Source organism: Cydia amplana, chromosome 8, assembly GCF_948474715.1.
Source record: "Cydia amplana chromosome 8, ilCydAmpl1.1, whole genome shotgun sequence".
Classification (NCBI taxonomy): Eukaryota; Metazoa; Arthropoda; class Insecta; order Lepidoptera; family Tortricidae; genus Cydia; species Cydia amplana.
In genome coordinates, this window is record NC_086076.1 from 2,603,930 (window position 1) to 2,631,589 (window position 27,660).

Here is a 27,660-nt window from a genome sequence, read left to right on the forward strand (position 1 = left end):
TATAACATCTGGATTTACTATGTACATGACTTTACAACAAAATAAATGAAATTAAATGAAATGTGAGTTAATATGTGTTAAAACGCGAAAGTTTTAAAATATTGTATCATGACAAATGGTAACTTACTTACTAAATAACTTTTGGATTAAACCCACTTCATACTTGCCACTTCAAAAACAATTCTTGAATGAAAAAGGGACAGGAGAAAAGTGGTGGTGGCCGAGTGGATCTGACGTCTTACTTTTAGTTCGGAGGTCGCGGGTTCAAATCTTCAAATCCTGGCTCGTACCAATGAGATTTTCGTACTAATATCATATTTACCATTAGCTTTTCGGTTAAGGAAAACATTGTGAGGAATCCATACGTCCGCGAAGAAATTTAAAAGATGTATATGTAAAGTCCTCAACCCGCATTGGGCCAGCGTGGGGACTATAATAGCCCAAACCCTCTCGCGCATCACTGACTTCACATCACAGAAATTCCGAGAGTTGCCTACTATAAAAAAACCGGCCAAGTGCGAGTCGGACTCGCGCACGGAGGGTTCCGCACCATCAACAAAAAATAGAGCAAAACAAGCAAAAAAACGGTCACCCATCCAAGTACTGACCCCGCCCGACGTTGCTTAACTTCGGTCAAAAATCACGTTTGTTGTATGGGAGCCCCACTTAAATCTTTATTTTATTCTGTTTTTAGTATTTGTTGTTATAGCGCAACAGAAATACATCATCTGTGAAAATTTCAACTGTCTAGCTATCACGGTTTGTGAGATACAGCCTGGTGACAGACGGACGGACGGACGGACAGCGGAGTCTTAGTAATAGGGTCCCGTTTTTACCCTTTGGGTACGGAACCCTAAAAATATTCATTCATCCAAATAAAATAATAATTGAAAAATTTCTCGATATCCCCAGGATCCCAAACCAACATCGAAAAACTTAAAAAAATGTTTGCATCTTTGTCGCTCGAATATGCAAAATATAGAGAGAGAGGCAGATAACGATTTTCGATTTTTCGATGTTGGCGATGTGATGACTGATGTGATGGATGAGATGATGACAACGGGACCAAATATGAAGAGAGTAAAATAAAATAACAAAACAATAATAACAAATCGGCTCTGCCACTTTGACTATCACTACACCTTATAAAACTACGGCGCGATTCGGGAAATGAATTAGACATTAACTAGATACGATATAGTAAAGATATGTAACATCCCACGAGAAAAGGTACGTATGGCGGTTAGCGCTTATGCTATTATTAACGCCGCTCCAATATTATTGCGGCGCTATGCGACGTAAGCGCTAGCCGCCATAAGGTACCTTTTGCCGTGGAACGTCACATATCTTTACTATTTCATATCTAGTGAATCTCTAATTCATTTCCCGAATCGCGGCGCCAGCCGCCATAGGGTACCTTTTCCCGTGGAACGTCACATATCTTTACTATATCGTATCTAGTTAATCTCTAATTCATTTCCCGAATCGAGCCGAAAGTCCCCGCCGCGTCTATCTGTGTGTATTTTCATGCGGTTTTCACCTATATAGAGTAATTCATGGGAAGGTTTAGGTATATATTATTATATGTTAAGGTTTTGTGTGTGTGCGAAGCCGGGGCGGGTCGTTAGTCTCGTTAGTAACTAAAACACACTTTTTACACACACTTACTAAGTTTTAGTATTCTATTTCTGAATAAGTACCACTTTAAGACACGCGCGCAAAAACTAAGTAAGCTTAATAGGCCCTAACCTTTCGCCATGCCCTTAAACATTTTGCCATACAACAAAATAGCGGGATCTCTCACTCACCCAGTAACACGACTATAAAACAGAGTACTACCTTCATAAAAGTATAGAAATGGATCGTAAAATATGAAATGGCACTTGCCTTTGAAAGCTCATTTAGATGATAGTGATATTAGCTTGCGTAAAGGATAATTCGGAATATTTTATGGCTTTTAGCAACTTACATTGTGGATGTAATAATTTACGGTGACATTGTAACTAATACTAGTTCTGGTCGTTAGGGAAGTTAGGCCGTTAGTAACATATGAAATTATTTTTTCTCAAAAAGGGACGGCAAAGTTGACGTTGCCGGTTAAAAATAGGTCGCGAAGTGCGTAGTTTATGGTCAGTCAAAAATTAAAAAGTTAAAAACATTGCAGTCTCGATTTCGGGACTGCAATGTTGCATACAAAGTCCAGTTATTAGTCGAGTTCCAAGCTTTTTAAAAGTTGAAATGGCCATATCAAAGGAAGGCATAGGTCCACAGCCACAGCCAAACAGATGGTCAGTACATATTATTTTAATGTTGGTACCGCGGCTATTTAGGTGTCTCAAGGTTGGCGTATTTTCAGCAGAAAAATACACTTCTATTTTTTTTTAAAGGCGGCAAAGCAAATATTGTTAATGGTTTTACTTATTTCTGTGAAAATTAGAACATTGTTGACTCTGTAAAATATTTCTATTTCTTGCACCATTTTTGAGAAAAGCACTACATATGACTCGGCTGGAAGGCTACTTGCTGGGTTCGGATTCAATTAAACGGACTCCCAAGGTCGTCCGTTTAAAACGAATCCTCAGCCAGCAAGTAGCTACTTCCGAGCCTCGACAATAATGTACTTTAGCGTTAAGCTTAAGTCGATCTAAAATTATTTTAGGTTAATTTGTATTTTCTCTTTGTTTATGAATTTCTATGTTATTTCTACTCAGAATCAACAATTTTAAATCTACAACTTGTTGCTACGGAGGAGCGGGGCTTCCTGATACAGGTATAATATACTTAATAGGGAGTCCCAACCTGTTACCTTGTTATGTAACATTTATTAATGTAAATAAAATATTTTCATTTTCATTTTTCATTTTCAATCATGAGCTCTTTCTATCCTGAAGGGAGAAAAAAAAGTGCCCTAAGTTATTTCCATTCCGTTACCATTTTTCATAGACTTTGTATGGCGGTCACGGAATGGAAAGATAGAAAAATGTATGGAAATTTTGGGACACTTTTTTCCTCCTGTTAAGATCAAAAGAGCTCGTGATTCTGAGTAGAAATAACATAAAAATCCCAAAGGGTGTAGCAGGATAGCTTTTGAAAAATTGCCCCAGAGCTTTTGGTTTCGAAACTATAACCAAACGATGCCTTTTAAGAGGATAATACTCTGCGCAACATTTCAACCCCCTCCAACCCCCTGGGGATCCAGAATACCCGATAAACCCCAAAACTATTTTATTTTTTTCCTCCAAATCTATGAGTCGGACGAATCCCCAATTTTGTTAATTCTGTTTCCCCATATTATCGTAAACTAAATTTGTAACATTGTATTTTCGGTTGTGGGTTCAACAACAGTAAATATCAAATTTTCAGATCTAACTAGCCCACGTACAATCCGTTATTTATATGCAAGTTATGTTCATTTATTACTGAACTAATGGTTATTTTATCGGAGCGGAAATTTGGCTCCATTTAGAACTAATAGCTGTGGTATTGTCGGTGTTTGTAAGTACATTTGATAGCAATAAAAGTTGGTTACCTTGTTTATATAAATAAAAATAACCTTACCTACTTGTAGGGGTAGCTTTGAGGTTGTTTATTGTTGTTAAGGGAAACTCAATTAGCAGTTTAAATCTCGGCTTATAAATCACGAAAAGACTTGTTATGTCATACATTTTCATTTATTTTCCCTTAATATCATTACTCTGTATACCATAGCAGTATGTACTCGTAATTTTAGAATAAAATATAGCTACTCATATTGTCACTATTAAATCTGTCCGTTTGTCCACAGGTCGCTCCGAACCCGGTATCGTCCCGTCCATAGTCGGCTTCGCCAAAGACTCGGTTGCCCACGAATCGGACCGGCTAGCTCCTGGCGATCGAATCTGCAGTGTAAATGGGATCTCTACCGCTCGGCTTACCAATGAGGAGGTGCTTCGGTTACTGGATAATGTGGAGGAACGAGCGTCGTTGGAGGTGGAATACTACATGCCTAACTATGGTAAGTGTTCTAAAAACGCCCTTGTATTTATCTGCATATATCTCAGTTTTGCATAGGTCGTGCTGATCGAATCTGTAGTGTAAAGGGGATCTCTACTGCTCGGCTTACCAATGAGGAGTTGCTTCGGTTACTGATAATACGTAGAAGCGAGCGTCATTGGAATACTACATGTCTAATTATGGTAACTGTTCTAAAACGTCCTTGTATTTATTTGCATAGGTCTCATTTTCGCATGTCAGACCAGGTCGTGCTGATCGACCATGTTTGTTTTCAAGCCAAACATCTCTCCAAGTCGGTACAACTGATTTACAGTGGACTAAACTCTGGCGATGGCTTTTACATCGGAGTTTGAAAGTCAGAGGGAAATCGCTTCCATAAAGGGTAAAAACGACCAGTCAGTACCTATCAGTTAATATGGGATTTAACTTGGAATAAGGTAAACGTACTGCAATAGTGTTCGACGCTGTCCCAGTATATGTCATGTTGAAACTTAGTCATTGTCAATAGAGGTGACAACAGGGTGTCATCTATTGGGCATTAGCATGTCGAGTACTAGTACGTTTACCTTATACTTACATTATAAATTTATCAGAACTATCAATGGCCATCACTGATTTTTCGTCAGTTTTGAATAAAAATAATTGCAATTTTCTTTGTCCACAGCATCGCAAAATTCGCTATACATCACGACAAAGCTAGCAGAGGTGCCGATGGAGAAAATCAACGGCTCCCTCGGCATAACCATCCGAGGAGGTCTACCTGAGAACTCTGGGAGCGCAGACCTGGTGCTGAACAGCAGGTCTTTGGACGCGCAGCCGCTGGTGGTGACGCACGTGAGGCCGGGAGGCGCCGCGTATAATACGTCCAGGGTCAAACCGGGCGACCGGTTGCTTAAGGTCGACCATGTAAGTTTTCTTTTCAATATGTTCCTACTCATCTTGATCTGTTTGCAATGAAATGTGTCGACGAATGTTTTGTTTTAGCGCTAGAATAATATTATTAACGTTACGACCACTTTCTTCCTACTTAAGAATAAGAATAAATTTATGTATAATAACTAAGAATACAGTAGCATGCACAAAGGTGTCCGGTCAGCCCCAAACTAGGCTGAGCCTGTATCTTGGGACATTGGATAAACTAAGCCTTACTTAAAAATTATGTGTGAGAGTTACTTATATTATTCAATTCACCTTTATTTTGCTCCGCGAAATGGCACCTAATTTTAAGGGCATTTATGTTGCCGTTATCGGGTAATCTTGGTCAAGATCATATCTTTAGTTGGACCTCCTGTTGGCCTCGTAATATTCCATAGCTGACTTACAGGAGTGTAAGAAGGGAAACTTGCCACAAGTATAAGTAATGTCCCATTTTTACTAAACTTTTTTTTATAGAACATCCCTTTCGAAAAGATACCGTACTCCTTTCTGCATAACGTTTATTGTTTAAAGTGTCTTTGCGCCTTTTAGAAATATGTTCTTCGTTGAATGTCATGTTTTGCGCAAAACATGACTCCTTAAAGGGCCTTTGGAATTTCATTTTCTCAAAAAAGTCTCCCGTAAAATGTCATTGTGCAAGTACCTATAGTAAAGTCATTTACATTTGCACTTGAAAACAAAGCGACTGACAGACGGTGTCTCAGCCAACTAGCCCACAGGAGTCTAAAGTACTCTAATGAATCAAATATACGGAGAATTCCTTAGGGATTGATGCCATCTACAGCCAGATACCAAACCGATGTTCCAATTCGCCTTAAGTAATGTCTATGACGTAATTCCACTGAGCGGTGTTACAGTTGCAGTTCAAATGTATTAATCAATACTTGGATAACAAGAACTAATTTAATAGGAGAGCTAGGACTAACTATGTCGGCGCATGTAAAAACTAAAAAGTATATTTACAAGGTTAGGTTTGATTATTCGGTTATAGAAGTCAAAGAAAACTTGCCAAATATTTGCTTCAATTTTGTAGGTAGGTCTGAAAAGTAGTATTTGTAGGTAATTCGATCGGGGGGAAGATTGCGGCTCTATTAGTCTCCTAAAAATATATAATACCTACTAAAAATATTTAAACGAATCAAATCAACATTTGAGTTTCTTTTAAGTAGATACATAACTGAAGTTGCTATTTCTACTACTACTTTATTTTAGAAACGTTTGACAAACATATTACTTACATGTTATTTTATTAAGTCTTAATAAATAAAACTCTACAATAGGGCAATCTTAAACCATTCTTAGTATTAGTGCATAGACCTAAAATAATATAATTCATAACTCGTCTCAAAATTCTAGTAAACATAATATTTTAGATGTAGTTGAAATATTAATCGCAGTAGCTTGTAACATTCACCTTAGCGTCACAATTACAATTAATAACAACCATAATTGGTAAAGCCCAACTTATGAAATATGAATTCCAGTTATTTTACGAAGTAATTATACAACTAAATTGAATTTTCAACCATAAATTACTTGATAATTTTAGACGAGTATTGAATTTATTCGTTATTAATGTTATAATTGTACGCAAGATTGAATTTAGCAATTTGGCAGCTTTTAGTCTGGCTTATATATATCACTACATCTTAAAGTGTCATTCTATGGAACTTGCTATGTAAACAAACCACCATATTAAAATTGTCTTTGAATGTCAATTTACTAGTGACTTTTGTTTCCATAGTTAGCAAGTTCTATAGAATGACATTTTATAAGTCCCCGCTGCGTCTGACCGGAGTTTCATGCGCTTTTCACCTATTCATAGTGATTTTTGAGGAAGGTTTAGGTGTATGATTTGTTAACCCATGCGAATCCGGGGCGGGTCGCTAGCTACATCGCACGCTAAACATAATTTGAATTCGGGCAGTTTAAAAATTTATTTTTTTTTAAGTCTAAACCCTCGACTATATCTCTAGCTGTTGTTTACCAACTCAGTCAACTTTATTCTTTTACAGTTCTGCTTAGAGTGTGCTCTTCGCAAATATAGTCTAGTTTCCGAGTGATTATTTCATAACATTGGTCTTTGATTAAAGCGTGTAAAGATTCAATATAAAATCTGCAACTTTGTGGTTACCCTAAAGAGTACAAACGGCAACACTTAACTGTCCATCGTTGGCCCTTATGCCCTTTGTAATAAGGTTTATAAACTGTCAGTTAACAGTGTGGGCGATGGTACTACATACTAAATTATTCATTTTGTCCACAGATCTCCCTCACCAACAAGACTCTCTCAGAGGTCCACCAGATCCTCCAGAACTGCCCTCAGATGACCAGCCTGACTATAGAATATGACGTTTCCATCATGGAGTCCGTGAAACTGGCTACTGGGCCTCTTCTAATAGAGATAGAGAGGCCGTGCAATGAAGATTTGGGCCTGTTCCTGGCCAACCATAGGTATTCTGACGACGTGTACAGTTCGGGATCCGACACGTACCAGAGGGTCGGGAGTTGCAATGCGGTCTATATTGACAGCATATTGCCGGCCAGTATTAGTGATAGGTGAGTTCATGTTTTTCTATATATCGTATGACACTGACACTAAAAAATGCAGGTAGGCTGTATCAGGATCAGAGCAATGGTTTACATGAAACTTGTAGAGGACAGCGATTGCGAAGGCCGAAGTCTTCAAGTAGGACCGGCGGCGGTGACGGGGCGCAAACACGCGAGGCCGAAGGCCGAGCTTCCGGAGGTTAGTGCTTAAACACAGGACAATAGTAAGTGTCTAAATGCGATGGCCTATAGAGCTCAGCGTTGCATGTAGTTTTGCGAGTAGTTTTAACGAGCAAGAAAAAAAAAACCTACACGATATACATATATAACTTTAGTGTTAGGTGTACTTCATTTGTATGTAAGTAGATACTTTGAAGTGTGTTTTTCTTTAGAGGCTAAACCCAGTAGACGACGACTTTTAAGCCAGATTGATAACATAATCTATCTTCCATATAGAAATATAAAGTTTCATAATAATAGTAGGTTAAACGTTATTTAATGAGTTTTTTTATAACTTATTAAAGCACCTTGATTAAATTTTTGCTATGATGCAAGAAGAATATTATAATCGTTGAACACGTTTTCGTGTAAAATTTTATGACCTCTCGCTTAAGCGCCTGCCGCTTTGTGATTCTTACAAAATTAAATTGCAAAAGAATGCATTTTAAACCCTTTGGTTCGCATAACTTAGTGACAAATAAAACTTATATGCGAGGAAATGCGAAAAAAATTAAAATAACACTGTCGTGACTCCAACCTTCGTGGCGACCTGGCGTAGACCGACTGACTGACTGGCTGACTGACATACATATTTGGAACGACCGACATTTAAATTTAAAATTGGACATGACAATTAAAGGACCTAAATACACCAGTTCACGACAGACAGCGGGACGACGAAGACATACCGCGCGTACAGTAGCCATCAGATATATCGGAGCGGCTAAGGCGCCCACAAATATCTGAGCACGCCTCTATTTACAGGGCGTTAGAGTGCGTGTTCAGATATTGTGAACATTGTGGCCGCTCCGATATATCTGATGGCGACTTTACAAACACCATAAATAAATAAATAAATATTCGGGGACAATCTTCAAATCGACCTAGCCTCAAACTAAGCAAAGCTTTTGGACTATAGTTGGATGGTATTTACGGTATTAAAAATAACTCAATTTCCATTCAATACCTAGATGAGTCAACTTCCGTTCAATATTATAGATGGCCCGGCCCGAAACACGATTTGTATATACAAGGTGTAACTAAACTAGTAAGGACGTTTGAGGCCATATTCAGTGTCGTGTTCTCGGATTAGGAAAAAGTAGAAGACCTTTTTTGGGTGATTTTTTTTTTCTATGAGGTAGGTCGTCCAAGTCGGCCAATTCGCCATACAAAGGCTAAAAAAGTTTCGCGTCATAATTTTTTTATTTTTCCTAATCAGAACATGATACCGAATATGCCCTTAAACGGATTCGCCTTTTAGTCGTACAACGCCATTATCCACTGCAAACTAAGATCGATATAATAGGTACTTAATAACAATCCGATTTCACGAATTCGGCTTATTGATAGATTTCCTGTAACATCTCATTGGAGGATCAAATGCTCGACTCCATCAGCTTAATTATGATTATTGCCACGGGACAACTATTCGGCATACAGGGTGACGCCTGCCTAGTCGACCAAAATCATAATTCTGATGCTTAAGAGAAAAGGGGCGAAAGTGTTAGCTTTTAATTTGTATAGAATTTGTTTTTCGCTCGTAACTTTTATAGTAATCAAAAACTTATAAAAGTCAAAAGAAGGCGCTATGGTGAATTGAATATTATTATTATATTATTATTCAGAGCCCACTGTGTCCCACTGCTTGCAATTGAATATACAGTCAATTATTTAAAAAAAAATCCATTAAGTCAATTAATTCAGTAAAGTCCAGGGAGGAAAGTAGGGACTATGTTTGTATTGAGAAGCGGTCACAATCATATTTTTAAAATTTAAATATGCCGGTTTTCAGCAGGTTTTCCTTATTAATATTCTTAATTAATATCCTCTATATACAGCGTGGGCCAGTGTAACACGACCATGAACATAAAATTTGACGGTAGATTATTAAGCCAATTAATAATTATTCATGTTGAGGTGGTTATAACGAATTATAGTATATCTTAAAGGGATTATTTTGAATCTTCTTTTTCTTTCCGTGCCTCTTCCGATTATTTGGGGTCGGCCCTCCTCGTTCTCAAGCGCCAGGTCGGGCGATCCTGGGTTGTCTCTTTGTTCAACTGGGTCTGTTTCAAATCCATTGATATGGTGGACCACCACGTAGCAGGCGGGCGGCCTCTGCCTCTCTTATTATTCGGTAATGCAAGGGCTTTCCTCACGACATGGTCTTCGTCGCGTCTCATGATATGCCCGTACCATCTCAAGCGAGATTCTTGAATCTTGTCGGTGATGGGGGCGACCTTGTAGCTTCCTCTGATGTGTTCGTTACGTACTTTATCGAGTCTCGTCACACCGGCCGCCCACCTCAGCATCTTCATCTCATTGACATGGAGTTTTTGTTCATGCACTTGTTTGGTCGTCCAGGATTATTTTGAATACAAAGTCAAAAAAATAATCTCTATTAACACAAAAACCGCTGCTATAATTTTACGCCCGATTTAATAATAATTATACATAGAATGGTTTTTTATAATGTGTTTATATGTATTTTTTATTGTTTTGTAAGTGTTTTTATATTTTACTTTTATATTCATATTATAAAAACCCTAACTTAAGAGAAAAGATAAATAAAGAGAATAATTATACATAGTATTTTATAATCATCATTTTCAAATTAACGTCCTCTTATTATTCTAGGCCCTATCGTTGTCTAGTACCCATAACTCAAGCTTTATTGAGCGTACTGTGGGATTAGGTTGTATTGTGTAAGCGCCAAAAAAATTTAACTAATTATATTTCATAGCATTATTCCAAAGCACTGTGAAACCAATAGACATTTTCATACCGATAGTAGACAAGTCAAAATTAACTTGTCATTTATAATTTGACTCCATCATATTTTAGATTCTCTTCCAGGGCCATTCTGTATACTTCTGATCACGGTTTAACAAGCTATGTCGGCTTCTACGAAAGCTTCTTTGCAGGAGCTATTAATCAAGAGGCAAATCCTTTTATAACAAACTTTCTTCATTGGTTCCGGACAGTCTTACAAATCTTTTTAATGTAATATTGAGTTGTTTTACACTTTAAGTTCTTTTTAGCACTTGTTGAAGTTGATTAATTTGAATGTTTGGAGGAGTACTTTTAATGTGTTTCATTCACTAAATTATAATGCTGATAAAGAAACGTGGGCGGAGTAGGCCCAGGTGGAGATGGGGAGACGACTTTGATGCCTTCCTTTACTTACAACTGGCCGGAGGAAGCACAAAATCGAGTTATGGAGAACCAGGGAAGAGACCTTTGCCCAGCAGTGGGACACTCCGGCGGTTTCCAACCGGTCTCAAGTAGGCTAAGAAAAATGAATGGAGCTAAGGTAAACGTACTGGTGCTCGACGCGGTCCCAGTACATGTCATCTTGAAACTTAAAAGTCATTGTCAATAGAGGTGACAGCAGGGTGTCATCTATTGGGCATTAGCATATCGAGCACTAGTACGTTTCCCTTACTTCACTGCTGCTGAATTATATGATGACATACGAGTATGCTACGAATTCACGTGACGTTTCTAACAAGGATTGTCATCTTGGCTAGGTCCCCAGTTGAACTTACCAACCGTTCTATTTTTTCGTGTTTTCCAGATGTGGTGCCCTCCATCCTGGCGACCAGATCCTCGCCTTCGATGACCACGTCATCGATGGAAACAACTACACGGCGGAGGAGGTCATGTGTTACCTTGAGAATTGCGAGCATGGTGTCACTAGGCTACATGTGGCTCCTAGGCATATAGCTCTTGGCGGGTACACTAGAGGTAAGTACAAATCTATCTATCTATCTAATACCTTTAAACGAGCAATTCTTTTTTATTTATTTAGATTTATATTTCGGGGATCTCGGAAACGGCTCTAACGATTTCGATGAAATTTACTATATGGGGGTTTTCGGGGGCGAAAATCGATCTAGCTAGGTCTTATCTCTGGAAAAACGCGCATTTATGAGTTTTTATATGTTTTCGGACCATTAAAGAACAACTGGCGGTTGGTCTAGCATAAGTTGGGGTCAAATGGTTAAATCTGTAGTTACCATGGTTACCAGTACAACTTGACACTGGGTTAACGGTTTCACTGGTTAACCCCTGGTTAGTGGAATGTTGCAAGTGGCCCTTAGTGTCTACTTTCCTTTAAACTTCGTTGATTAGAAAATGGTTCTCGTTTGTTTAAGAAGTTTTACTTCCGTGAAACTGGTCTGAGTTTCTAGCTTAGGTGATTTCTTTGCCAGTATGTAATGAATTGGTCTGCCCGGGGGTCTGTTACAAATCGTCTTCGCGACTTTTAAGTAGGAAGCTATTTTTCAGAAGTCGCTTTAAATGGAAATAAGTCCAGTGGGATTACTGACGGTCCTATTCGACTTGTATTAATTACATCTCGTTTTATGATAAGTATATTAGCTATTTTTGTTTGGCCAGCTTTCTGAACGGTAAAAATTGGTATGCAGCTGATGAACGATAGATACTAAATTGTAAAAAATATAGATTGCAGGATAAGCTACGGTGACTGGTTACCATCAGATGCTTATTGCCACCGACATGGTATAAAAAAATCATAAAAACACGTGAAAAATATTCTAATTCATTTATTTATTTTATTTATATAATTACAATTATAAGCTTACAGTAGTACCAAAGCGCCTATAATGCTAACAACAGTATGTTCAACAGCAGTTCATGTTCTAAACACAAATATTTTCACCACATCAGCTCGTTAATGCTTTCTTTTTTCGTCAAAAACTGAAGAGAAATTTGCACATTTGATCCACAAGAGTGACAAAGTAATCAGTAGGCATCGGAGTTTTTGTCGCATGGTAAGACTAATAGCAAGCTATGGAGTCGACATTTGCCATAAATGTAAACTCTTATTCATACTCATACTCATTTATTTAATTTATCTTAAAATGCCTTTAGAGCGGTCAGTCGTGTATATTATCTTAGTCAAACTATATAAAAAATATATTTCTATTACATTATGAATTCATAACTTCAACTATTTTAACATACAACTATACAAACTACATCGCTGCGAAAGACCTAATGTCATGTAGGTACTGACCGCTGATAAAATTGATTCGACCAAATCGCACATCTGATTAATCTTTCCAATTTCTCGTTTAAATAAGAATGAAAGTATAGACGGACACATGTTGAAACGTAAAATATCTTTCAAGTAAACAACTAATCAATGACAGTAGTGATAGAATTAATTCATAACTTTTTTAATTGCGGAAGGTTATTTTCTTAGGTGACAGTTCCATTCACTTTCGGCTCTATTGCAACAAATGAGGTTTAATAAATTAAACTCATATACGTAGGTAGTAACTATTTAGTAATCCGTTCTCATGTTAAATAAAATTAATCATGAGTATGAGTATGAATAAGAGTTTACATTTATAGCAAATGTCGACTCCATAGCTTGCTATTAGTCTTACCATGCGACAAAAACTCCGATGCCTAGTAATCAGATTCGAATTTTGATTTGATTTATGGGTAATATTTTACATTTACAGTATGCATTTTCCTTGCATTGGTGTGGTGAACATTTTTGTGTTATAGGTATTATGTACCTATACTTATTTAACATTTTGATTTTGGTTATGGCATTTGCCGTGGAAGGTGAAAACACAATGTAAGGGCAACGTGGCTAATTCCGTCATAGGGACTATTCCGTCCATTAGCGTTTTCCTCGAACAACGAACAAAATTGATCGACAAAGCAGCGATTTCTTTTAGTTTCATCGATCAAAAGCAAATGGTTTACTTTTTCCTACGATTGAAAATCAAAGAAATATACGCCCGTGGACGGAATAGTCCCTATGACGGAGTTAGCCACATTGACCTTAATGTTTTTTATACAGTAGAATGATGGTCTGGTCAAGATAAGCTGATAGGACCAGCTGGCGCACATAGTCGTTGAGGAGATTGAAGTCTTTGCCTAACACTAAACGTCTTCTGGCCGATATGATGATGATGTTGTTGAAAACAACAATTAGAGCGCGCGATCAAAGATACTAAGTTATTGGTCTCTGGCCAGCACGCGTTATAAACATCAAAACTTAAGTCTTTTGAGTTATACGGCCCAAGTTGCCGTTTATACGCTCTTACTTATTATAGGGTTGGTACAAAGCATAAGCGGCAGCGAGTATATTCTCTAAATTAACTCACATTTATAGACGGGTCTAACGCGAAATTTATTCACATACCTTTATTTACCGACGTTTCGACACAGGTTTCACTGGTCATGGTCGCGGCTAACTGATGTCCCAGCAATATGTCTAAACAGAGATTTGTGCAACTACCCGTTAATATGTGTTCAAAACACGAAAGTTTTAAATATTATATTCTCTAAATTGTCAAAAGAGACACGTGACATGATCGTTACAAGCACAAATGAAATAACATAATTATAGACAATTAGGGATTACGAATTACGATATTAGAGTGAGGTCAATGCGGAGAAGACCGACTAACGGGTAAAATGGTCTACATGCCCTTTCGTCGCTTGTAACTCTTGCGTTTGAATACGAACTCCACTTACAGACTGACGAATGACAATTTTAATGACATTATTACTCATACAGGCTAATTCAAACGTACACCTGCATGTACTTACAGGCAAGTAGGATCGAAATGCACGATAATTAAATAACATGATTCAAATACCATTCTGATGTCAGTGTACGTTCGAATAGGCCCGATAGTCTATGCACAGCATACATTATTATGTATGATATTATTATATCTCGACATTATCAAACGATGTTATACGAAGTGCAGCCGCCGCGGCCACTCGAGCCTGAAGAAGGACCCCCGACGGGCCCGAAACATGTCGCCAAATAGCGACCATAAATTAATTTAAGCGAGTGAAACCGTGGTCATCTAAACTGTTTAAAATATTGTTATGTCTCACGAAAGTTTAATTTCGGATATAATACCCATAAAACGCAACGAAGTATTAAACGACTCAAGCTTGTGACGTGCACCACACATCTGTTTTCAAGTTCGCTACAGAGCAGTTTCGCCCGGGGCCCGCTAAGAATTAACTCCATAATCATTATAACCCTCAAACTGTAACATACAGCATTGGCAAAGTGTTACCGGTACATACATGCCATACCCGACCTTATTGCTTTAAGTTTAAGCTCTCTATTTCAATGTAAGTGTGGAGTGAGATTCATATTGAGCTGTGTTCGTTTTATCTGAAGCCAAATCTCATGTTATTTCATACATAGATAAGTTAAAACATGTCACGTTTCATAAGGTGAATATGCAAAAGTTGGCCATTATTTATAGATCGATTAAGACTTCGTCACACAGGCGCGTATTCCGGGCGGGGCGTGTGCGGGGCGCGCCGCTTTTACATACCAAACACTCACGCCCCGCCCGGAAAACGCGCCTGTGTGACGCAACCTTTACTTTTAGGGACGATACAGACGGACTGCATCGGCCCTGGACTGGACTGGACTGGGTAACATGGCAATTCGAGTTTTTATTAGATCAGTATATGGAAACAGATCTAATACCTAAAACTCGGATTCGCCTGTCAGTCGATATGTGTAAGATTGTTCCTAATTTTTTTTTATTGTTTCAGAAAATTCTATGTCAGGAACTTCGACATTGAACGCCAAGAAACATCGCCAAAGAAACTACAGACAAAGCTCCATGCCGAAACTAGGTTTACAGGATGACTATGGTAAGTACTAACGGGTAGTGCACATTGCATAAAACGGGCTGCGGATTGGACGCAAGCAGCGAGCGGCGCGGTCAGCGGAAAAACAAGGTCATTCATACATTGCGCTTGACTAAGGCACAGGGCGGACACGCCATACATCAAAAATCATTTGCGGTTATATGTGTGCGCGGAACATCTGTACACGCGTCATTGTGTATGTGTGGGTAAGTGGCTTTACTGAGAGGACGCCAGAAGTCTGCCAGATTCATGTCGCGGCCAATCGCGGGGCGAGGTAATGCGAGTCAGGGCGGAGCGGTGCGTGGCCGTTCTGTATGATAATACTATTACTTATTCTGTGACTAAGGCCCAAGATACACTTGTAAATTTTACTTACGTAAGTAGGGACACAGCTTTACTACAGAATGAGAGATGCATATCATTATCTTATTCTAACAAATAGCTTTGTCCCTACTTACGTAAGTAAAACATACACAAGTGTATCTCGGACCTAAATGAAGGGTCCACGGAAAGAACATGTTCAGTCAATTAAAAAAAATGAGATTTTAATCTCAAAATGTAGAGCTCTACTAAGACTAGGCGTAATTTAGGTAATTTAGGGTTAGGAATAATATGATTTGTTCCCAAAGTTGAGTTCATTTGTATCAAAAATCTAACCGTCGGGGTTTGTAACAACTGCAGCAATAAAAATAAAATACCAAACCAAACCATTTATTGTGAAAAATGAAACCATACATTTTCCCCGCTCTCCCTCGAACAACAATAGTTATTAATTAATTTTATTACCACATAAATACGGTGTTGAAGAAGATCCCACAAATCACGTCCGCTGGTAAAGTCGACGTCAAAGACATGTTTACACTTTTCGCCTTATTACAAAGGAGTAAGGTGCAAAAGTGTATACATATCTTTGACGTCGGCTGGTACTAATAAAGTTTGCAATATGAGCCCTTTGTGATTACTTTGTTTAGCTAACAGTTATTACTTTTTTACTCAGCATAGAAAAAAACCGGCCAAGTGCGAGTCGGTCTCGCCCACCGAGGGTTCTGTACTTTTTAGTATTTGTTGTTATAGTTTACTGTCTAGCTATCACAGTTCATGAGTTACAGCCTGGTGACAGACAGACATACAGACGGACACTGGAGTCTTAGTAATAGTTTTTTTTTTTCAACAGATAGCCAACAGAACTACATGAGCATGGGCGTCTGCCGAACAGACTCCCTGAACATCCAGCTAGAGGTTCCACCAGGACACAGTAGCGGTTTAGCCGTCCATGAGGAGAACTGCGCACTCCTCATATCGCATGTAGCCGCGCAGTCGCCCGCTTACAGGTATATGTCTTATATTTCATGCTGCATTAGAAAGAAAAGGAAACAGTCCATTGTCTGTGAGGAGAACTGCGCGCTCTTCATATCACATGTAGCCGTACTGTCACCCGCTTACAGGTCTGTGGTATATGTCTCATATTTCATGCTGCAATAGAAGGAGAAGGAGACAGTCCATGTGAACTGCGCACTCCTCATATTGTTTGTAGCCGCGCAGTCGCCGGTCATACATTTCTTTGCAGATTTTTTAAAAACTGAAACAAATCTTAAATTAAATGAAAATAAAATAAAAATGGCTCTGTTATTTTTTTTTTCATAATCCCTTTAAGATCGATTCCAAAACCTTTCGTTCGATCCAGAATTTTGAAATAAATAGTTCTATTCCATTTTAGATCCGGCTGCCTCCAAATGCGAGATCGAGTAATGTCAATCAATGGCCACGAGAACCTAACCCTAGACATTGCAAACGAGATCCTCCAACGACGGAACGATTCCCACAACCCGAAGTACCTAACTTTGAACGTGGAATTTAGTATGCCAAACACGATTGAGGCATCTAGTGGGGTGTTCAATGTGAAGTTGGCGAAGACGACGGCGGGGCTTGGTGTTACTATTACTGGTAAGTTTTAGTTTAATACTAATTAAAAAATATAAGTACAAAAAAAACGAAATGTCATTCGGCGAAATGTATGAAAAAGCTAATTTTTGCATTCGCCTATAAAAAGTGTATGGTCAGACAACAATAAAAATACCTTGGTAATTTTTTTTGGGATTGCAGTTTGATATTTATTACACTTAGTGCATGACCTAGATTGGTGTTAGTTAGATTATTATAATAACTAAAATGCCGCTATAGGTAGGGTAAGGCAGTCAACAATGAACAACCAAAAATCTAAAATTTCTTGTCAGACTATTTATTTAATAATTATCTGACATTACTTTCTTATAAATATTGTTGTTTATATACTTAATAGAGTACATCATTCTGAACGTTTAAATCAAAAATAAATGTGTAGGTACGCAAAGTGAAGAATACTAAATGATAGGTACGTTTGAATTTCTCTCTAATGTATATTTTTATAATCTGATATTCTCCCCAAATGTCACAAAAACACTTCCCCGCAAGAAATCACTCAGTATTAGCGCTAAATATCATCAGTCTTGTTTCCTGTCAATAACAGTGACATGTACATTTTCTTTCATTGCTGAAAGAAGAAAGTATTTACCAAATTAAATCGGACGTTGAATCTGATTTTGGTTTGTAAATCTTCTTATTTAGCGGTTGAACGTTACATATTTAAACGGTACCTAACACATAATTGTTAGAGAAGAAAAAGCGGCCAAGTGCGAGTCGGACTCGCCCATGAAGGGTTCCGTATTTAGGGGATTTATGACGTATTAAAAAAAAAACTACTTACTAGATCTCGTTCAAACCAATTTTCGGTGGAAGTTTGCATGGTAATGTACATCATATATTTTGTTTAGTTTTATCATTCTCTTATTTTAGAAGTTACGTTACAGGGCGGGGGGCACACATTTTACCACTTTGGAAGTGTCTCTCGCGCAAACTATTCAGTTTAGAAAAAAATGACATTAGAAACCTCAATATCATTTTTGAAGACCTATCCATAGATACCCCACACGTATGGGTTTGATAAAAAAAAATTTTTTTTAGTTTCAGTTCTAAGTATGAGGAACCCCCCAAATTTATTGTCTTTTTTTTCTATTTTTGTGTGAAAATCTTAATGCGGTTCACAGAATACATCTACTTACCAAGTTTCAACAGTATAGTTCTTATAGTTTCGGAAAAAAGTGGCTGTGACATACGGACGGACAGACGGACAGACAGACATGACGAATCCATAAGGGTTCCGTTTTTTGCCATTTGGCTACGGAACCTTAAAAAGACAAATGAAAGACAAATTTGTATAGAAATAAAGTTGTTTAGACGGTGAACGTTATACAGATTTTCAAATTTAGTTATGGCTTTGATATTGATGCATTGCGAGTCATATTAAGAGCCCATCGACGTGCACACTAGCGCCACTGCTAAATAATCGAGATTGTTTCAATATAACGACAGGCATTTAAAAAAGGGGGCCGCTAAGTACGAATCCAGCAACATAAAAACTAGTTTAATGTATTCAAAAGGTACTTAAATACAAAACACAGTACGTAGCGGCCCCCTTTTTTAAATACCTGTCGTTAAATTTAAATAAATCACGATTATTTAGCAGTGGTGCTAGTGTGCACGTTGATGGGCTCTTAAGGTCGTATTATAACAATAACAATTGAAGTTGAGAAATCTAGCCTATGGACGCCTGCAATTCCAGAGGTGTTACATGCGAGTTTCCGACTTTTTAAAAACCTGTAAACTCCTTTTTTGAAGAACCCCATACTGTAGACCCTCGGGAAAACCTCGGAAGGGAGCTCATTCCACAGCCGGAGCGTCCGCGGGAGGAAATTCCTCTTAAACCGCACAGTACGCGACCATTTAGGTTCTAGGGTGTGAGGATGAACACCCTGCCGACGGCGAGCGGTGCAGTTATAGAAATAATTTTAGGTCTTTGTAAACTTTTCTCTTTCTAGTAATGGCAGTTACAGACGTTTATGAATAAATATGAATGACATTTTCAGGGTGCAAACAAAAGCTGTTAAGCAACGAGGAGCCAATGGTTATATCAGACATAAAACCGGGCTCAGTGGCGCACCGCAGTGGCGCCCTCGCACCCGGAGACCAACTGTTAGCGATCAATGGACAGCCACTACACAACCTGTCTTTAGTAAGTAGTCTTACTGCTAGACGTACTAGAAAAATAATCTAGTTAAACAAATTTTCTTGACAATTCAGAGTGATAACTTTCATGCAGCTGCGATTTGTGACTAGGTTTGTAATTAGTAATTGAGATTGGCAAAGCCTACGTCGTGGATGGTTAACTATTAATTTGCATTTTTTTTTTGTATATTCAAACAAAATGCTCATTATAAGACTTGTTTCTTTTTAGTATAAGTAACATTTTAACCATATTTCAGGACACTGCATTCAACATTCTCCAAAATTCTCCAGACGATATAATTACCCTCAAAATAAGAAAACGTGACCTAACAGAAGATTGGTCTAATATTAATAAACACAATGCAAAATTAGCTTTACAGAGCTTTAGTAACATAGAAATTAAAGCAGTAGTACACAATGGTGATGATTCAGGACACCACACTGACAGTCCTAATAACAGTGCGAAAGAAAGTGAAAGAAGTCACGGCAGTAATGATAATACAGCAGTGTTTACTATTGAGTTGATTAAGCAGGAAAATGGACCTCTTGGTTTAACTATTGCTGGGAGCGAAGATGTAACTCAGCCAATATTACTTAGTGGACTTGTTGAAGGTAAGAAAAATAATTACACCGTCAAAAATAAATAGCAAAATAATTTGAATTGTATTAAAATGATTGTATCTGTTTCAAGGTGGTGTGGCAGAAAAATGTGGAAAATTAGCAATAGGTGACGAACTTTTAACAATAAATGGAGAGAGTGTTTTAAATAAGCCGCTTTCAGAAGCCATTAAATTGTTACAACAGAGTGGCCAGAGAGTGCAATTACAGCTGTGTAGAAAAATGACCGGTAAGTTAATTCTTCAACAAAAAGGTTTTGGGCAATTCAATTTCAAATGTAGTAAATGTAGATAAAAATTAAATTTGTTTTATTCAGGTTCGGTTGAGAGTGCAGAATCCAGTGCAAGGGATTCCAGTCACTCAACCTCCAGCCCTGGTCTATCCAATGACAGCGCTGTTGAATCCTGGGATCAAAACACGCCTGTCAGATCTAGCGCAAGTTGTGGTAAGAGAATTATTTGTAAATAAAATTAAAATATGATATGATTAATAATAGTAATAGTGGATTTTCTAAACATTGTAATACAGTTTATATTGTAGGTAACTCTGAAGTCATAGAATACGCTGTACCTGACAAAAATAGACTTACCGACAAGCAACCATATTCACCCACCGATGAAGATAAGTTGATGGCATCAAATTATAACTCCGTTGCACCATTCGGAGTAAATGATCTGCCTCTGCCTAATTATTCATTAAACAATTCTCTGAAGACCTTTCATTATGAAAACACTTGCATAATCCCAGAAAATACGTTGAAAAACAAACAAAATATAACTAGAGAGGATGATGTACAGCAAATAGAAATACTTACTACGAATATGAAGGATTGTCAGTTGCATAATATGGAAAAGGCTTCTTGCAAATGTGATTACATACAAATGGCCCCATATGGAATTGTTTCACCTAAAAGCAGAAGGCCTAACTGGGATAATGATTACTTAAATAATGGAATTTATACAGTAACGACACCACAAAAATCTCCTTTGAAACCAAATGTACCTGGTACGAGTTTTCAATTTTCTACGAGTCCTGTATATGAGAATGATGTACCAAGTAAGTTTGATTGTTTACATATATTTGATTTCAAAGCTTACTTTAACACCTTCATGAAGAATATAATATAATTATAAGGACATACAAGTCAATAATGGTTAATAATATCTCCGAGCAAATAAACATTTTTACATGAATAAAACGAAACAGATAATGGATAATACACGTTAGGAGTGTTAGAACAAATATTCAGCAATCATTGGGGACGCATTAATGTATAATAAATCGTCGCTGCGCATGTAAATCCTGCATGCATCCCTCTTTTACCATAAAATAACCAAAATTAGGTTTAATTAAATTTTGGATGGCTGCATGTATATAAAAAAATAGGATTAAAAATAAAGGATAGGGTAAAAGTAATATAGGAAGTGGGAATAGGTTGGATTCAATTTTATTTGTTTGTTCTAAACAGGTCTGTACAGCAGCGATACCCTTTCTCCCGCCAAAGGCTCCATCCACCACGTCATTCTGTATAAAGACGCCATTTACGACGACTACGGGTTCTCCGTGTCCGATGGTTTGTACGAGAGGGGCGTCTACATCAATCGGATAAGGAAGGGGGGTCCGGCTGACATTGTCGGACTGCTGAGACCTTTTGATAGGATTTTGCAGGTCAGTAAAGTTCAACAAACGTTCTTGAGACGTGTTGAAATTGTAAAAGCAGATTTGATCGTCGCTTTCAAGGAATTTGTAAAGAGCCAGTTTCAAAGTTAATTAAGAATTAATTATGCGGTTCGATGTCAAATATTCTATCTAGCGTCTAATTTATTATTAAGGCCAATGTAATTAGAAAGCAAGCATTTCTTAACAAAATATACGAGCGGGCGCAGCATGGTTCCATTTTTATCGCCTGTCACTATGCCCGTCACTCTCGCACTTACATACTTGTTAGAACGTGACAGGCGTGGCGATAAAAGTGCGATCGTGCTACCGCCGCAGGACTCTCTGGGTAAGACGGAAGCAAGGACAGCATAAAGCTTTATTAATGGCCGGGACGATGAGCCGGTGAAGATTGCATTAGGTTGGGGCGATTGAATCAGTGACCAGACTGATGGCCCAGGTATTGTGGCAACCGCAAATACTAATGGCGTTGATAGCATGGCTATGAATCGTTTGACTTTATCTATCCTGTTGACTTAATGTATTTGTAAGAAAGGGATAAAACATAATTTAACTAAATCATGCCTGCAAAGTTTTATGAATCCTTGGGGTATGGCGCTAGTTCGATCCCATTTTCGATATTTGATATTCATCTTTCTTCTTTTGTTCCTTTTTTTGCTTGTTCCGTGCCTAAGTTTTTCATTCTTTTTGATTAACTGCTTTTTTATTTCCTAGTGTTGTCTTTCTGAAATAAAATATTATCCTTTTGACGTTTACAAATTGTGTTGTTCCCAGGTAAATGGAACCAGGACAGTGGACTACGACTGTTGTCTAACAGTGCCACTCATCGCGGCGGCAGGCGACCGGCTTGAGATAGTTGTACAACGACTTGCTTCCTCGCGAGTAAGTTTGATTTATTGTCTATTGATTAGTGTAAGTGATAACAGCAAGCTTCCCAAAGTTTGGCCCTGAATACCAGTCATTGGGACCTATTTTTGTAGTTGAGTCACCACTTGCTGCCGCCTAAAAAATTTATTGAAGATGCCAAACATCGGTTGAGTACAGGCTTGTCTTAAGGAAGTTTGGTTATTACTTTAGAAGTTAGTTAACTGATCAATGATAATTTGAAAATCTTGAATGATTGTGTAAAATATTTTGTTTTTGTTTTCACAAGTTTCTTATTTTCTCTCTAAAACTGTTATGATATACATGCGGAAAGGCAAATCTCAACTCGTGTTCAACTCTGCTTGAAATAACGCCACTTTTACTTTCCGCACTAGTATCTAAAATAACTTTTATCAGTATTACGTCTAACTTTTTTTAAATAATTTATTTTATTGTTTCAGGATCTAAAACTCCAAAGGTTGGATGGAAGTCCAAGTCCAAGTGACAGTAATATAGTGACTAAGACCATTTAGTGCATAACTCGGCTGTAGTGAATTTCCACCGAAGGCCTTGACAAAGTTAATTTTAAAGACAATCGTAATACAGTGTTTGGTTATAATATAAGTAGTGTATATTAAAAAAACTAGAGCATACTTATTAATATTGGTATACAAGAAAATAATAAATAGCAAGCAGAACTGTTTGAAGGTAGAAAACTAACGAATAGAAAAACATCAGGGTTTAACTGATTATAAAATTAATGTAGTTATAATTAAACATAATTTTAAAGATTGTAGATAGATGGTGATACAATCGCCAGTTTGTCGATTTAGTGAAATATTAATAGATAGGAATGTGTGTTGGTATGTTGTGTAAAATTGTTTTTTAATCCCGTATGTGCCTACATCATTTTTTGTACGAGGATCACGCAAAAAAAACTCGCTACTTAACACAGATCTTGTGAAACTTATCGGTTTCTGAATATTTTGTGTTTTCTTTTGGGTAACAAGAACAGCATTTTGATAATCTGAAATAATACTCATTATCTACTTTTAGGTGTCTTAAAGCGCCCGTTACATTTTGTTTAAATAATTAGTTGATTTAAACGTCAGTTCTTGGAAAGCAGCTGCAAGATATTACCAAAATGGAGCTCATACGATTTAGGTCTCAAATATTTTTTTTTATAAATTATGTAGAACATCGATACAGAACATTTTTACAGAATTGATATGAGATTATTGAGCAGATAGATTTAATAAATTGATTTGGTTAACATGTACAGTCAGCTACAGAGATGTTGACCCCCCTAAAAACAAATTGATATGCAGGGGGTCAGTTATCTTAGTCAGGTCAGTAGGTCTTATTACTAACAATTTGTTCATACGATACGGAGAAGACTTGAGATGGTATTAAATATAAAATATCATCCTTTAAGTTAGTAAACAAAATAAAGTTAAACGAGCAAGTTTTTGTTTGAAAAATATATTATTTTATAGCCAATTTTATGAAAAATATATTTGAAAAATCTGACAATTTATAAATAAATATAATGTTTTTTTATTCATTAGTAAATATACAGATCATAATTCAGTTACTAAATTTACATACATATTTTTTTACATTTTAAATATTTTTTTCCAGTTATTCAACAAAATCTACAAACTGTTTTCGTTCAAACTATAATTTTAAAGCCTCAAATTTATACGTTCACGGCACAAACAATTTACAAAAACAACATATGGGCGAGATTTATCAAATCGAAATACCGGCAATGTTTCCAAATGAAAGTCACCAAGAATTATCTGCGTATTTTATTTCAGTTGGAACGTTTCCAAAAATTACTTGCTGATATGCAGAGCCATATTTTATTTCAAGTTATTTTAAACAACATTGTTTTAAAGTAGACTGTGGAGATCTTATCGCAAATTAAATCTGAAAAGTTTTCAACGTTGTTAAAATAAAGAAAACTCTTACATATTTGTTATACTTATGGGGTATGTTATACTTTATTAAATTGATTTATATAAATACATATAAATCTATTCTCAATGTAATTTCGAGATAAAACATTTTAAAAATAGACACTCTTTTAGGGCACAACCTCATACAGTTATAGACTTTTTCTGTATCCGTGGGCGTTTCGTCTAAAAGACTACCCTTTATAATGTGGGGTTCTCTGGCGAGAAGTGAATTTTAAAAAGTTTGTATCTTTACGTTTTAAATTCACCTGAAATGCTAACACTAACAATAGCAAATTTATTTAAAAAATCTAAATCACAAAAATCTGAGTTCCCAAATAGAGGAAAGTGGGGAGGGTCGAACACCCTTTAAATTATTTTTTTAGCCTCTTTTAGTTGTTTGTCATATTGAGCCTTTTTAAATTTCTTAGCTGTTGTTAGCGTCATAAAATCCTCACACAGATATGTATTTATAACTCCAAAAACTTCTAAATGTTAATATAGAGGATGTAAATAAAATAGATTTACTATAATTAGGTAGATTTAATGTTGTTGACATCAGACTGATAGTAGCTACTGTTATAGTTATAGCTAAATAGATAATACATTTACAGTTTAAATATTGACACTGAAACCAAAGCGGCGAGAACAAAGAATAAAATAATGGTATTCGTGAATTGTCAAAGTGACAAGCGACATGGCTGTCATGTTATGTTGACGTACCATCACTGTTAGCTGATGTCCATCGATGGACCTTATGCCTTTTGTAATAAGATTTGTGTTTGTACACCTCTCGCGTCGAATGATGGTCTCCATGACAGTTCATTTTTATATAGAGTAGCTGCCACGTAAAATACCTGTGTATGCATTTTTGTAAGTTACATATTAATTTATTTAGAAGTGTAATATTTGAGTCAGTATTAAAAAATACGATACAAAACATATTTCTTCAATTACTTTTTTTTAATTAAGCCTCAAAATACTGCCGTAGGGACCATGCGACGCGGATATACCTGATCGTGACGTTTCAATCATACTTGAAAAATGGCTACATCTATTAATTATACAAATGGATGGACTAAATAAACGATATAGCTATATACACTGTGGAAGAATTAATTGGAATCAGCAAGGGACTTTAAATCGTTGAAATAGTTCAATTTACCTACTTATTACAAAAAACATGGTTCTTATAGTTCTTATTCTACCAAACACTAACTATAGGATAACTGTATCTACGATTATTACAATTTTCTATATAACTTACTCAAGTAAGTTCAGGGCTATAACCGCGAAAGTCGAAGTTCGCAAATTGCGGGCATTTTTCTCTGTCACTCTAATTACGCCTTCGCTAGAGTAAAAGAGAAGGATCCCCGCAATTTGCGAATTTCGGTTTTCGCGGTAGCCACTCTGTACCCATTGCTGTAATTTATCACATTTTTTAAATAGCCACAACCAGCATTCAGATAGGTATTTATCCATCTTATCTTATTTCTAACAAAGATCAAGACACTGAAAAAAATACAGGTGTACCAATACAATCTGCAAAACTTATTATAGTTATGAAAATAAAAGACTTTCCTTTCAGAAAATTGAGCTATTCCAAAGGTTTAAGTTAGTTCCCAGGGAGAACCCTATAAATTCAATTTACATAATTTTCCGAGTGTTATGAAAAGGAAAAACATTTGATGGGATTGCAGCCCTTTTGTTCTTGCCACCTTTGATGTTTGTACCGACACACTGTGGAGTGACGTCATACTTGTGGGTGGACATGAAAATTTCTGGGGTCTCTATTGTTTCCCAAATAGTTTTAAGCCATAATGTATTGTTTGCCCGCATTTTCGCTAGTCATAATTGATTTGGTTCAGAAACGCGTCATTTTTCAGGATTGCCATAAAACAAACCTAACCTAACCTAACCTATCTATAGGATAACCTAACGAAAATCCTGAAATGTTAACGGTTTCAGTTTTATGACTAATGATAATATGACACGCAATACATTATGACTTAAAACTTTATGGGAAACAACGGGACCCCGAATTTTTCTGTCGATCAAGGATACATTTTCATAGTGTTAACATAGAATAGTAAAGTTTGTGAGGGATAGTCCTGGAAAGATTCCCAAGATCTTTACTAAATTTCAAAAATGTTCATATAGAAATAAAATTTTATTGTCGAAAAACAGAAAATTCTCATCTTCAACAACAAGTATGACGTCAATCAGTGCGATAGTTCAAAGTACATAATATATTTGGTGTGTCCGCAATGAAATGGTTTGAATGTAGATAATTAACAATTAAAATAGGGTAACAATGTGTTCTGATTTGCATTCAGTTATTCATACTACTACGACATACTATGACGTCTTGTTTTACAATTACTTATGTCTGTTGATGTTTTCATCAGTCACGTAAACATCGTAGTATGAAGTGTTTACTAAAAAAGCGGCCAAGTGCGAGTCGGACTCGCCCATGAAGGGTTCCGTATTTAGGCGATTTATGACGTATAAAAAAAAACTACTTACTAGATCTCGTTCAAACCAATTTTCGGTGGAAGTTTACATGGTAATGTACATCATATATTTTTTTTAGTTTTATCATTCTCTTATTTTAGAAGTTACAGGGGGGGGGGACACACATTTTACCACTTTGGAAGTGTCTCTCGCGCAAACTATTCAGTTTAGAAAAAAATGATATTAGAAACCTCAATATCATTTTTGAAGACCTATCCATAGATACCCCACACGTATGGGTTTGATGAAAAAAAAAATTTTGAGTTTCAGTTCGAAGTATGGGGAACCCCAAAAATTTATTGTTTTTTTTCTATTTTTGTGTGAAAATCTTAATGCGGTTCACAGAATACATCTTCTTACCAAGTTTCAACAGTATAGTTCTTATAGTTTCGGAGAAAAGTGGCTGTGACATACGGACGGACAGACAGACGGACAGACAGACGGACAGACAGACAGACATGACGAATCTATAAGGGTTCCGTTTTTTGCCATTTGGCTACGGAACCCTAAAAACGCGATGTCACCAAATATACGCGATACTCATAAGATGTGTTGA

At 36.9% G+C, this 27,660-nt stretch overlaps 2 protein-coding genes and 1 long non-coding RNA gene across 4 annotated transcripts in view; 1 reads left to right on the forward strand and 2 right to left on the reverse strand.

Annotated features, from left to right (window-relative positions):
* The window catches only part of LOC134649957 (glutamate receptor-interacting protein 2), a 447,504-nt gene extending 424,193 nt beyond the window's left edge, over positions 1 to 23,311 (forward strand). The window contains exons 4-18 of one of the 2 annotated variants that reach the window (XM_063504759.1): positions 3,785 to 3,994; positions 4,658 to 4,899; positions 7,196 to 7,488; positions 11,276 to 11,445; positions 15,274 to 15,375; positions 16,547 to 16,703; positions 17,090 to 17,316; positions 19,335 to 19,480; positions 19,731 to 20,085; positions 20,165 to 20,320; positions 20,408 to 20,536; positions 20,620 to 21,147; positions 21,560 to 21,759; positions 22,543 to 22,650; positions 23,094 to 23,311. In XM_063504759.1, the coding sequence (XP_063360829.1) occupies positions 3,785 to 3,994; positions 4,658 to 4,899; positions 7,196 to 7,488; positions 11,276 to 11,445; positions 15,274 to 15,375; positions 16,547 to 16,703; positions 17,090 to 17,316; positions 19,335 to 19,480; positions 19,731 to 20,085; positions 20,165 to 20,320; positions 20,408 to 20,536; positions 20,620 to 21,147; positions 21,560 to 21,759; positions 22,543 to 22,650; positions 23,094 to 23,165 (3,095 nt within the window). In that variant the 3' untranslated portion in view covers positions 23,166 to 23,311. The remainder of the gene's footprint in view (positions 1 to 3,784; positions 3,995 to 4,657; positions 4,900 to 7,195; positions 7,489 to 11,275; positions 11,446 to 15,273; positions 15,376 to 16,546; positions 16,704 to 17,089; positions 17,317 to 19,334; positions 19,481 to 19,730; positions 20,086 to 20,164; positions 20,321 to 20,407; positions 20,537 to 20,619; positions 21,148 to 21,559; positions 21,760 to 22,542; positions 22,651 to 23,093) is intronic. The other variant, XM_063504760.1, reaches the window with a different exon arrangement.
* Positions 1 to 27,660, reverse strand: part of LOC134649995 (uncharacterized) — a 212,145-nt gene that overhangs the window by 87,167 nt on the left and 97,318 nt on the right. The gene's annotated exons all lie outside the window — the stretch shown is intronic.
* On the reverse strand, positions 9,668 to 10,055 carry LOC134650484 (uncharacterized). The gene has a single exon (XM_063505441.1). It carries the CDS (start codon positions 10,014 to 10,016, stop codon positions 9,690 to 9,692), a length of 327 nt encoding a protein of 108 aa, XP_063361511.1. The 5' UTR covers positions 10,017 to 10,055; the 3' UTR covers positions 9,668 to 9,689.